Genomic DNA, 13,647 nt, shown 5'->3' with positions numbered 1-13,647 from the left:
ATAGCTTGTCCTCAAAGAACTCACAGCTTACATGTGAGATGTGAAAATGTTAGGTCGGTCAATAAGCCTACCACAGCATCTTGCATAGTAGACAAGGAAATGTGTGTTCACTTGGACAATGCATGCTGTAATAGAGATGGGAATGACAGTGAATGGAACACTATATTGCATACAGTATTTTCAGTGCTACATATATTTCTGGTTGGGTCACAAATGTTATATATACAGAGACACTGGGCCAGAATAACAATTTTCCATCTTAGTTCATTGTGTGTGTGTGTGCGTGTGTGTTAAAAAACAGAGAATAGAGAAGTCAGAGATGGCACACACCAGTTTCTAAGAGCCAGAGAACTTGGGAGATTAGAGCTTCACAGAAGCTGCTGCAGAGAAATCAAAGCAGATACAAAACAAAAAGAAGTTACTGAATTTGGCAACTGTGAGCTCAGGAGTTCAAGACCAATCCGGGCAACATGGCAAAACCCTGTCTCCACAAAAAATACAAAAATTAGCTGGACATGGTTGTGGGCACCTGTAATCCCAACTACTCAGGAGGCTGAGGTGGGAGGCTGGCTTGAGCCCGGGAGGTGGAGGTTTCAGTGAGCCAAGATAGCACTGCAGCACTCCAGCCTGGGTGACACAGCCAGACACTGTCTCCAAAAAAAAAAAAGGCTGTAAAAGAACTCATTATATTTCTAGATTCATGATACTTTAAAGTACCCTCCCATAGATTTGACCTTTTTACAGACCTGTGAGAAGGCATGTTGCCATTTTAGAGAGGAAGAAAACACACTCACTGAGGCTTGGTGATTTGTGGAGAGCATACATGTAGATGAACTATATTGTATTTATAGCTTTATCTGCTCAAAAGACCATAAGCTTCCTGAGAACAAAATCACATCTATTTAATGGATCTCCCCAATGAGTAGTAAGTGCATGGTTCATGGTGGATGCTTAATGAATAATCTTTGAATTCATTATCCTCAGTGATTCTGAAGAAAGAAGTGGAGAGACTCCTTGAGGATTACAGCCCTGCTTCCCTTTATTAGACCCATAAAAATCCTGAGGCCAAAGGAGGCAAAGTAATTTGATGAAAGTAATAAATATTTCAAAACAGAGGACCCAAGGTTTCCTCACTTCCAGTCCACCACAAATTTCCCCCTCAAGAGTCTCTTCTTATTCTTTTCCCTTTTTCTTCTTTCTCCTTTCATTTTCCCTCCTTCCCTCACTTCCTTCCTTTTCAGAAAAAGAAGCTCTGTCACCCCAGGCTGGAGTACAGTGGTGCAATCATACCTCACTGCAGCCTCAAACTCCTGGGCTCAAGCGATCTTCCTGTCTCAGCCTCCTGGGTAGCTAGGACTACAGGCATGTGCCACCATGCCCAGCTGTTTTTTAAGATTTTTTTTGGAGACACTGGGGTCTCACAATGTTGCTTAGGCTGGTCTTGAATTCCAAGCCTCAAGCAATCCTCCCACCTCGGCTTCCCAAAGCATTAGGATTACAGCAGTGAGCCACTGTGCCATCTCTTCTTATTCTTTGCTTTGTCTTAGAATTCAATAATAATTGTTTAAAATTTTTTAGTATTAAATTGAATAAGTTTGGCAAAGTGTATTTCACATCTTCAAGAAAGATTTATTGGAAAATAGTCATTGTTGATTTAGACAAAAATATTTAGAAAATAAGGCACTACTGAAATGACACAAGTAAAATATGAAACTGGATACCAATTTTTTTAAATATCAAAATGCTGTAACTGAAAAAAAACTGCTGTTTGTTTGTCGTTGGCTCTGTCAATTACTAGGATCCTGTGGTTTTAATCACCAACAGTTAATTAACAATGATTTCCTGAGGAGGCTCACTGTCTCTAAGAACACAAGAAACTTAAGCAAATCTGAGATGATGCACTTTCAGGCAAGTTCTCTCTTCTGAATTAGGCTTCATTCATAAACATTTAAAAGTAAAACCAACACTGAAGAACAATAACATTTCCGATAATTCAGGGTTTCTGCACCAGGATTGGGAAATCTAGCAGAAGGCGGCTTCTTAACGCTATCTTGCTGTCAGCTACACACTGACACTCATCCACACAACTAGCCAGCAGCACTTACGGAGTGCTCACTTTAGGCAAGAAACCAGGTTAAGGTACAGCAATAGACATGATTCTGATTACAATCGGCATAGTAGCTCCCACAATTTATAAGCATAATTTTAATACAAAATGCCTTGGGTTATGAAGGCTTGACATCCCAAGATGATAGATACATACATACATCCTTATGAGTCTATGGATTATCAGATTCAGTGAGACAGCTCCACAAACCATGGCCTGTATGTTTGGAAACACTGATTAATTTGTGTAATACAATAGGTACACAAATAGCTAAAATCCACAAAAGAAAGTCCCCAGCATGAAAATAATTCCTGCTCAAGAATCTGGGAAAAGCTCAACAAAAGTGTTGGTATATGAGGCAGGCTTTAAAAGTGGACAATATGCTTGCGAGAGAAAGATGGTAAGGCAGGGAATTCTAGCTATACGAAAAAAGCATGAGCAAAGCAGTTAGGACACTCCAGAGCTGGACTTCATAGCCTTTCACGTCACAGACTCCTTCAAGAATCTGCAGGAAGCCATGGAACCCTCACCAGGAACATGCACACTATGTCACAATCGGCGGTTCTTTGCACAGCCTCATAACCCAGGTTAAAGACCTTTGCTTTTGATGTTTTTCAGGAACACAAAAAGCCCAACAGTATCCAGAAATGTAAACTGAGCAAGGAAGAACAACAGGAGATACAGCTACAATGAATTTAGGCTTTGTTCTCTAACCAGGGTGGACCCTGCCAATCATATAAGCAAGGTAGTAAAAAGATCAGTACTATACTTGGCCAGTAACTCTAGATGTGTACAGATAAAATGGGAGAGTAGGGAGGAAGGAAACACACAGCATCTGAGACACAAAGGCCAGTTAGGATGAGCCTGAACTAGTCTAGTCTAGAGGTAGTGTATACCTGGACTGGGGAGCACATAAAAGGTATACATCAGAGAGCTAGTACAAAGGGCAAAATTCACAGAAGTAAGAGAGAAAAACGGGTCAAAGATCTACAATGAACACATACAGGAAATCTAGAGGGAAGAAGATGATGTACTCTATTTGCCCATGTTGAGTTTGAAATAACAATATGTCCTGCAAATGGTTACACAAGGTTTTGGAAGCTTGAGAGAAAGGCTGGCGCTAGCTTCATTTGTTCTTGAGATAATAGATGAAAAGAACATGCAGGAGAGCCAAGGCAGAGCTTGCAAAAAGAAAAGACACACTAAAGGTGTCATTCATAGTAGATAATACCTATTCGCAGATGGTGTGGTTTGGAAAGCTCATACTTGCTGGCTTCTTACAAACACAAACAGGACAAAAGTTAAGTGTGCATCAGGAAAATGCAAATCAAAGTCACAATGAAGTAACACTTCATATCCAACAGGACGGCTATCATTTAAACAAAAAAAGATAGAAAATTAGTGTTGGCGAGGATGTGTTGAAATTGGAATTCTTGTTTATTGCCGGTGGGAATGTAAAATGGTACAGCCACTGCGGAAAACAGTATAGTAGTTTCTCAAAAAAAAAAAAAAATTAAACATACAATTACCTTATGATCCAGCAATTCCACTTCTGGGTATACATGCAAAAAATTGCAAGCAGGAACTCAAACAGATATTTGTATACCAATGTTCATAATAGCATTATTTGCAATAGCCAAATGGGGGCAACAGCCCAATGTCAATTGATGGATGAATGGGTAAACAAAATATGGTATATACTTAAAATGGAATATTATTTTGCCTTAGAAAGGAAATTCTGACACATGCTATAATATGGATGAACCTTGAAGATATTTTGCTAAGTGAAATAAGACAGTCACAAAAGGCCAAATGTTGTATGACTCCACTTAGTACCTAGAGCAGTCAAATTCATAGAGACAGAAAATAGAATGGTAGTTGCCAAAATAGCAAGCAAAGAGAATGGGAAGTTAGTGTTTAACAGGTAAAGAATTCCAGTTTGGGAACATGAAAAAGTTCTGGAGAGATAGCTGGTGGGATGGTTATATAACAATGTGAATGTACTTACTGCCACTGAACTATATACCTAAAAATGGTTAAAATTTATGATCTGTACCTTTTATCACAATTAAGAAATGAATGTGCAGCAGTTAGAGATATGCAAGCTTGTTTAGAGAAAAGCAGTCAGGCAGCCCACACAGAGTCAGAGCCAGTAATCTGGGCCGGACGCTACCAATCATGGTCAATGTCATTAACCAGAGGACAAGCTCCATATGTACTGTGTGTGGAAAGAATGTCAAAACATGTATCAGCATTTTCAACCACATCCTGTGAAACAGCAATACCAAGCGTATCATATTCATGTGTGAAGAATATTGTGCTTACTATAAAAGTAAGCTGCTTAAGAGATGTAAAGTTGATTACAAAACATCTCCCCCTCCTTCTGCCCTATTTCAGAATCACTGATGTGGCAGATACATTTGTTCTAGTCTTGGTTCTATTCATCAACAACTCCACTATTTCTTTCTCACTCAAACAACCAAGGCAACTTAAAGGCCACACTATGTGGCTCCATTTGAAACACCGTCAGAGTGCTTCCTATAGGCCAGATACAATGCCAGGCCCTGAGTACACACATGGAAAGACATCTGAAACTTCGTTTTTTAAGCGATGGGGGTCTTGCTAGGATGCTCAGGCTGGTCTTGAACTCCTGGCCTCAAGTGATCCTCTTGTCTCAATCTCCTAAAGTGCTGGGGTTAGAGGCGTGATGTGAGCCACTGTGCCCGCCACATCTGAAACATATACTGCAGGAAATCAAAAGCCACCAGACTTTTTTTTTATTAAAGGGATCCTGTTCTCATGTTAGTCTCTTTTCCAAACGTGATTCAAAGACTGAGGTTTTCAGGCTAACAGATAATAATAATAAATTGGTTCCTTATACTATCAACACTCTTCTCAGTCAGTTCTGAGACTAGGCTTGGCAAAAGATTCTGATCATCAGCAGAATTAGGAGACAGGATAGGAAAAATCATCAGTGTTGGCACTGCAAATAATTTGAGTTTAAAGAGAAAAATGAAGACGATTATGTATCTTTCTATTCAGATTTACCCTTCTGTAATCTTGAGCTGTGAACAAAGTATAGGACTGGCAATTGACTAAATGGGTAGGAAAGTGAATGGGTGATTTAGAGAAGCAAGTGGCTGGAAATGTGGAAAACAGAGATTTTACCATTAAACATCTACATCTTTTGGAGAGACAAGTCACCAAAACATACATTTTGGCTCTGATCACATTTATGACACTTTCGGTAAAAAACATAGTCATTGGTTTTCCTTTGTCCATACTATCTCCATGACAACCAGTTCATTGACACCACAGGTATTCAACATCCAAAGTTCTGGTGAATTATGGTGCACATGAAATATGGGATAATGGAAGTTACCTCAGAAGAAATGCCAGACCTATCCAGGTAACTTTGAAATTTCTGACATGAAGCCTATGGACCCCTTGTGATTATCCGTAAACCACACCCACAATGTGTTCCTATCAGTCAGAAAATAGAGCTGTACATATTTTCAGTGGAGAGGGAATTGTCTTTGTTTCTGGCAGTGTTTCTGTTACTGTTCATATCTGAACATCCTAATAATACAGCTCATGGTTACACCCAGCCTTCCCAGCCACTGCCCATATTTACTTCCTCTGCAAATGTCTCAGGAGATCCTGCCTGAGCTACAAGGCTGAACAAAAGGAAGCAAAAACCCACCATCCGGACATAGAAGCCAACACTTGAGTCAAAGTCTTTTCAGGGAATTGGACTGTATCTGAGTGGCTATACATGTGGTTGTCTTCAATCCAGAGCCTCCTTATGTCTTTTGTTTTGTTGCAATGCGGACATCTCTTACAGTAAGCAAACTTTTAGGGAATGTGTGTTTCTCTGCAAAATGACACCATAATTAGAGACAGACTATTCCTCCTCAGCCTTAGCCAATGAGCTCGTGTGGCCTGCCCAAGTGTCGTTGAGTCGGGAGGGGATCGTCCTGCTCTGTAAATATTTTCATTCAATGTAAACAAAACACAGTTGCAAATCTTTTAACCATTCAGCTAATGTTCTGAATTACTGCCTACAAAATACTCTCTATAAATCATCAGTAACAAGAAGAATCACATTACTATTAACAGGCAGTAATTTTCCGGGTACCTAAAGTTACAAAATTAGTAAAACAGCAGTGGCCCAGGCTAAAAGCAGTGCAAATCAGCAGTTAATCCTTGATTCTGACCTGCTTCCTTTTGGTATGCTAATTTTACAGTAGTTTCTGATACCTGCTGTCCTCTAGTAATGCTCACCATGAGCTAAAGCTGGCTACTGAACTCAGTTAGGTGAAAGCTCCCATCACTTACCAACTTCCGAGGTCAACACTAGCTTTTTGAAGGATGCTGAGAAAAATGGGCACATTGGTACCAAAGGGCCCATGCCAACAATTACAATTCTTTCATATCCCATTTTTAGCATATGATTCATAGTTACCAACCACATACTGTAAGAGTCAGAAGTGCATGCATCAAGAAAAGGAGAACTGGGGGAATGTCACATACAGAGGAACAGGAATGGGTACGTGTATATTACGCTGGAGAACAGACAGGTGGGTGACCAAGAAATACTATCAACTTAGGTTTTATTACTTAGAAAAAGTTCAGAATAGAGGTAATATTTCAGAGGCGTTGGGGGTTGATGATGGGACAGAAGAGCTGATGTGAGGATGACACTAGCGTACCCAGCCTCAGGGAAATCTTACAGGAAGGTCTTGATACAGAAAAGCTATGGTGAAACTATGCAGAACTAACAAAGGAAGCAGGGCAGAATGCAGAAGAAGCCAAATAAAGTGTGAGTACATAACACAGAATGAGAATGCTGAAGCTAATCTACAGTGAATTATTAGGATGCCGGTGGGAGGGACTGGAGTTGTTAAATGTGGAATACCAAAGTGACAGGCTCACAATTTAAACTCTGTAATTACTGCCATATTTCACCTCATCTGTTAAACACAATTTATATAACATGATGTTTAGGAATCCATACTTACAAAGATAAATTCATTTAACCAACAAACATTGAGTGTTTAGATAATATTAATGAACAGATAAAAATGACAAACTCCCTAGTACAGAAAAGCAAATTTCCACAGATAAAAGTGGAGAACATGCACATGAAGGCTTGAGAATTTATGTGGCATAGGCACCCAACATAACTATAGTTTTTAAAACACTGATAGAAAATACTGAAATCAGAAATAATTTTGTAGAAATAATTGGAGAACACTACCAAATGGTTTTTTAGAATTGTGAGAAAACTTTGCTAAAAATCATGGGACAAAATGAACTTATATGCCCTGGTGTACCTGTCCTAAGTATTGTAGAAGGAATTCCTGCACTGAGAAAGAAGATAACAAAAGTCTAAGATAGAAAAAGAACACATACGCATATATCAATAAAAGCCAATATGCCTATTCATGTAATAAGAGGAATTTATCAACTCAAAAAAGAGGTCTAGAATAGCAGGAAAAACATGGACTTTGAAAACAGTCCAACCTGGGACTGCACTCTATTATAAATTACATACGAGATGTGAGACACTGGGAAAGTTATTAACTACACCGATCTGTTTTCCTGTACGTAAAATAAGACAAAGAGTAGGAATGTAAACACTAAATGCTTGTGTCTGATATCCATTCACTTCTTCCCACTTCAGACCACAAAACCCTCTTATCCTGCCTGTGCTATCATAATGGCAGGCTAACCGATTACTCCCAGAATAAGCTTTTCAACATGTACACTGAGAGGTAAGGCATCCTCCCCACAGCTGTTAAGGCCCTGCTCTTCCAGGTCCCACCTCTGGCTCCGGCCTTCTCATACTGCTACCCCACTTTCCACTCAAGGTGCTCCCATCCACCACAATGGCCCTGTCCATTCCTTCCTTCCTCAGGGCCCTGTATTCGCTGTTCATTCTTTCTAGAGAGCTCTTCCTTAGCATAGCTAGTGTCTTTCCATCCTCTGGAGATCAGCTTTTTAAATGTCTGCACCTCGAAAACATCCTCTGTCTAAAGACCATTCTATCTGAAACAGTTCTGCCCATTATTCCCTACACAGCACTCTACTCATTTCTTTCAAATCAATTATAACAGTTTGCACTTATTTATTTCTCTATTTATTGCCTACCTTTAAGCAATAATGGGATAAAGACTGTACCCCGTGGCTTGCATGGGATAGGTACTTAGGTTTCTTTAAGTTTATAGTTCTCAATGATGTTGTCTTCTCCATCTCCAAAGCAAAGAAACTAACACCAAATGTCCCCATCTCATTTCAAACTGGAAACAGAGTGTTTTCAGAACTCCTAGTGTTTATTTACTAATGACTATTTTCTGAGAAGTGACGTTTTCTCCACTGAAAATCTTTTATTATTTATTGGGCAGGATAGTACAAATACATAAAGACAAACACCTTTATTAGCTGCAGGTTTGTGGGGAAAACAAAAAACAAAAAACCACATTGTTGTCACTCAAATTCTTCATACCCCTTACCATGCTCAAGAAAACCCTCGGGCTCTTCATATGAATATGGGGTAAAAAGTAACTGCCCGGCAAGTCTCAAATTAAGTAACGTATATGGAGGTGCTTCATTAAAACTATAAAACAGCGACTCTGAGACCAATAAGCCTGTACTGATTTAGCTCCATTCACAAGGGCTTTCCATGCCCACCTAGAGTATAAAGTATCATATATTTTAGCATTATTTTAAATGTTCAATATTTCTTGTGATACTCAGATTTTTTATCCTTCTCCCCACCTGTAGGCAAAATCATAGGGTATCATGGTCATAAAGATCCTAAAAATGAGATTCTCCTAAATATATTATATGAGGACAAAAATTTTAAAACATCACTGTGATCTCACAGAGAGAATCACATTTCTGAGAAACCAAAATGAATAATATCTTGGAACAATTTCAAAACACCAAGTTACCAACTGCTGGCAGCCGAGGCCCAGCAAGTCAACCACCTGATAGTGATTATGGAGAGACAATGACAACACTCTACCACAAATCACAACTCCTCTACCTAGTGCCCTGCCCAACATGGCATTTCATTGGTTTTTGTGTCTAGCCTTCTGAGCCCATTCCTTAGCCTCACTCGACCAAAGAAAAAAATCAAAAAGACCCAAGTAATAAACTGAATTGATAAATCAATAAAATAGGTCCACTATTTCCTTGACCAAGGCAATATATTTCCACTTTGCTTAAAATGACCCTCACCTCCACATACACCCTCACAAGTTCAGATACTGAGGTTCTTTCTGTCATCTATGAAGTGCTTGGTTGACATCCAATTTCCCCTGCCTTTGCCAGAAAATTGCTAAATTTCCAAAAAGTGCTCTTTGAGCTGTCCAACATTCCCAGACTCTCATCTTACTGGCTGGAGGAGTTCTTACTAATTTTAGATTCAAGGATGCCTTCTGTGAGCAATTAGCTATTCAGAGTCTCTGCCCCCATCCTGCTTAGACACCAAACATCACTAATGCTGAGAACACAAATACAGCTATCAACAAAGTCAGAAGCTACCTCTGAAAAGCAGTCAAACCAAGCCAAAAGGTCAGCGCTGCCACCTTAATAGATAGCTTTATTGGAAATCCTTCCAAAAGAAATAAATGTTGCCTATCTTTCCCCTAAAGAATTGAACGAGACAGTAGCAGAAAAACAGAAAAGACTCAGACAAAAGACAGAAATACTTAAAAGACAGAGGCAGAGAGAGAGACTGAGAGAGAAAGAGACCAGGCAGATGGGGGTGGAGTCTGGGGGCGGAGGAGTGACAGAGACAGAAGGACAAACAGAGCAACTTGGAAGGTGAATTTCCCTCTCTGTGATTTTCAACAGTATGAGGTTCTCCCAAGCATAAGAATCCATTTTAATGAAAGTAAAATTACATTTCAACAGTAAGTGGTCCAATGCTGATTCCCAAGCACCTACTGCTTCCTGTTCAGATATTTCTTTAAGAGGCTTACATTCACCCCTCATCCTCCATTGTGCACAGATTTCTCGGCCTTTCTCCCAATACGGGAGGGCCAGGGACATGGCTACTGGGTTCAAAGCGCTGAAACAGCCTGCAGAGCTTCAGAGTGCATGAGGTGCGGCCCCCCTTACCTTCAGCAATACCACGTCCACAGTCCTGTCCACCTTGGAGATGTCACAGAGGCTGTAGCGCCTCTTGTGCCGTTCGTACATTTTGCCCAAATGCAGGAAAGAACAGAGAAAATGCAGGAAGTATATCCACTGTTAATTTGGGGACCAGTGCAAGTCCTTAGTTCCAAATTTCTCACGGTTAGGTGGTGGAGATCTCTGCCTTCCAGACTCCTCTCTATTAAAACTCTCAAAGGGGTCAAAAACAATGAATTAAAAAGAAATCAAGCAGAATCCAACTCCTTGAACTGACTGAGAACTTGCTGGTAACTTCAGAGTGCTGGAAAGATGAATGTAGAACTCATAATATAAACAATAAATACCACCTAATGCTATACTTTGTGCAGACCTTGACTGAAAGAGAAGCAAACACCGTTTCCATCACTGGCAGTGACTCCAGTAAAAAAATAAAGAATAAACTGGCTAAGCATAACGGCCGATACACGTAGGGAAAAAAACCCACGAAGGCAATAAAAATCCAGTATATACTTTGCCAGGAAGAGGGAGAGAAAGAAAGGAAGACGACGCTATTTCAAATCGATGGCATGAAAAAAGTCATTAGATTCTGTTCTTGCTTAAAACAAAAACAAAGACAAAGAAAATCTACTTTTCCTTAAATAAAAAAAAGTAGAAGCTGGGAGATGCTTTTCAAAGTAGTCTTTAGAATCTGTCTCTTGCTCACCAGGCAGTAGGGCTTGGTTTTGATTTAAGTTGAAAATCTCTAAGGACAGCAGAGTAAAAGAGAAAAAAATAAAAGACCACTCCTGCTGTACTCCCTCCGTCCCTCCCTCCCTAGCCAGCCTCCTCCTCCCTTTTCCCTTCTCTCTCAAGAACGTCACTGCTTGCCCTTTCAGCTCCGCACCCGCAGCCTTGGAGGTTTGAAAACCCGATTGCAGTTGTGGGAACATGATTCATCTACAGACGAAGAGAAAAACAAGGCTTCCTTTTCCAACTCGCTGCTTCTTCCTCCTCCTACTCCTCCCATTCCTATGAAAAAGGCTCTGTCAGGCATTGCAAGATGCAGCTCAGTTCTTTGATGCTAATAAAGGAAGGGGGCTGTCACACTAAACACCACAAGCATGTACAACGGACTTGTCGCAAGGTACAGAAAATTGAAACTACCCAAAGCATACACTGTACCTCCTTGCCAAATGCAAAGCAATGATTTAATATGAGAAAAATGTCAGCCAAATATTGCAGTTATGTCTCTAGGATCGAGATGTGGCTACAAATGTGTCTGATAAGGTTTAAAAATTATCAAGAGTTAAGCTTTATTTTTGGGGAGGGAGAAGGGATGATGGAGTTGATTTAAAGAAAATGAAAAAGAAAAGGAGTGGAACAAAGGAGTTCTGCGTATGTTAATATTTGTTGTGACTAAGCATAGCTGCCTGGCTGGGACTTCTCCTTCAATGTTTCTATGCACACTAACTGGGTCTTGAATGTGGGTCTGCTACTTCATTTGCCTGTTTTCTTACTATTCCAGACCCTTCTAGCCCCCACCCTATCTAACATTCTCAGGGACAGACTTACTTCAGAATGCATTCTCTCACCTGAGACATTCTCTTACTTGGATCATAAATGATTTGGGAGGGAAAAGGATGAGGAACTGACGGAAGCAAAAAGCAGAAAGGAGTGAAGAAACAAAAGAAAAAGGGATTAAAAAAAAAAGGATTTCTTTTTCTAGGAGCTGCTGACATTTTCCTTGAGTTGGCCAGAGTAGTCCTTAGCTAGGCTGTGAAAGCAGGGGCTCAAATACCACAACAGAAGGGGAGAGGAGAGATTTAACACCTACATTTCTGTTGACATTGCAAACAAAGTTGGTGAAAAGGTTTTTCAGGAGCTAAAAAACGGATATAGAAAAAAGGTATAGATGAGTTGCCGTGTCCTCAGGCCAGATATTCAAGTTGCTGACCAGCTTAAAGGAGGGAAATACCGCAAACCCTGCTAAGAAGAGTGCAAACGTTTTCCTCAGCTTTCTATTAATACACCACAGCTACAGGCTTTATTCTGAAATAAAAGCCATAAGGTTTTATCTCCCTATTCCTCACTGGTTCATCCGAGGAATGAAGGTGGACAACCCCTCCCCTTCTCATGCCCCAAGTGAGCCTTGGCTCTGTAGTGGTACCAACACGTGCAGTGAAACAGATGTTGCTTTTCATTACAAATGAGGCTACAAAACAGTAGAAACAAGATGATTTGACAGAGATTTAAAAGTTGTAAATAAAATCCTTGCTCAGGCTTATCAAAAGCATGGGAACTTGACCAGAGATTTACAAATACTTCCAAACTATGTGGTCTAGGGCACAGATAGAAAGAGCCTCTAGGCTTGAATGTATAGATAAACTGATACTTTATTATCTTTTCTGTAAAAGCTTTCACCAAGCTAGAATGGAGAACTTGCCCTTCTTCTTTTTTTGAACACAGAGCTGCCTCCCCTCTGTCCTCAATATGGTTTGTTCCTCACTGCCACTCCCTTCTGTTTTAATTAGAATCAAATGATTCCTGCTTCCAAGGTTCCCAGGCATCTGTCTCTCTAGGGATCAGAGATGGTTTAATCACCATTAAAACCCTCCTACTGGCTGGGCGCGGTGGCTCACGCCTGTAATCCCAACACTTTGGGAGGCCGAGGCAGGCAGATCATGAGGTCAAGAGATCCAGATCCTGGCCAACATGGCGAAACCCCCGTCTCTACTAAAAATAGACAAATTAGCCAGGCATGTTGGCACATGCCTGTAGTTCCAACTATTACAGAGGCTGAGGCAGGAGAATCGTTTGAACCTGGGAGGTGGAGGTTGCAGTGAGCCAAGATCGTGCCCCTGCACTCCAGCCTGGCAACAGAGCGAGACTCCACCTCAAAAAAAAAAAAAAAAAAAAAAAGCTTTTCTACCCTAACCCTGTCCAGTGACTTAAATGCAGATAATCTATATCAATGGTAACAGATATTTTGTGACTCCTAGTGGAGGCAAGCAAAAGAAATAGGTAACAAGGTGTCTGTCTTCAGGAAGTTTTTAGGAGAGAGAAACTTGTTTCAAAATAATATAATTTTCTGAAAGAGCCTAGATTACTGTTTGAGACATATAGACTAACCTTTTTATTTCTAACTTCTGGCTTTGTGCCACAGGCTGGAAAGCTAGATTTCCTGCTCTTTCTGCATATTAAAGGACAATTCCTTACATATTCTGTTCCTTCTTGGAGGACAAATACCCTGGGTGGGAAACAAATGCTCTGGGTGGAGAAAAGAGTCTGTGTTGCTTTCCCCTCTGGATCTGCTCAGCACTCCCCAATAGAAGACAGAATCTGCAGTCTTGTGCTTTTGCAGTTGATGTGACAATTCCAAGTTTTTATCAAAAACATCTGGAATCACTGAACAGTAA

At 40.3% G+C, this 13,647-nt stretch overlaps 1 protein-coding gene across 33 annotated transcripts in view; it reads right to left on the bottom strand.

Moving 5' to 3' along the window:
• AKAP13 (A-kinase anchoring protein 13) overlaps positions 1-13,647 on the bottom strand; it is a 355,124-nt gene that overhangs the window by 114,558 nt on the left and 226,919 nt on the right. Inside the window, exon 1 of one of the 33 annotated variants that reach the window (XM_063652870.1) lies at positions 10,238-13,121. The exons of the other annotated variants lie outside the window; for them this stretch is intronic. Within the exon in view, the coding sequence (XP_063508940.1) occupies positions 10,238-10,318 (81 nt within the window). The 5' untranslated portion in view covers positions 10,319-13,121. Of the gene's footprint in view, positions 1-10,237; positions 13,122-13,647 lie in introns of those variants that run through there. 33 annotated transcript variants of the gene reach the window in all.

Source organism: Pongo pygmaeus, chromosome 16 (genome assembly GCF_028885625.2).
Source record: "Pongo pygmaeus isolate AG05252 chromosome 16, NHGRI_mPonPyg2-v2.0_pri, whole genome shotgun sequence".
Classification (NCBI taxonomy): domain Eukaryota; kingdom Metazoa; phylum Chordata; class Mammalia; order Primates; family Hominidae; genus Pongo; species Pongo pygmaeus.
Note: the sequence above shows the minus strand (reverse complement) of the source record. Positions and strands in the feature narration are given on the sequence as shown.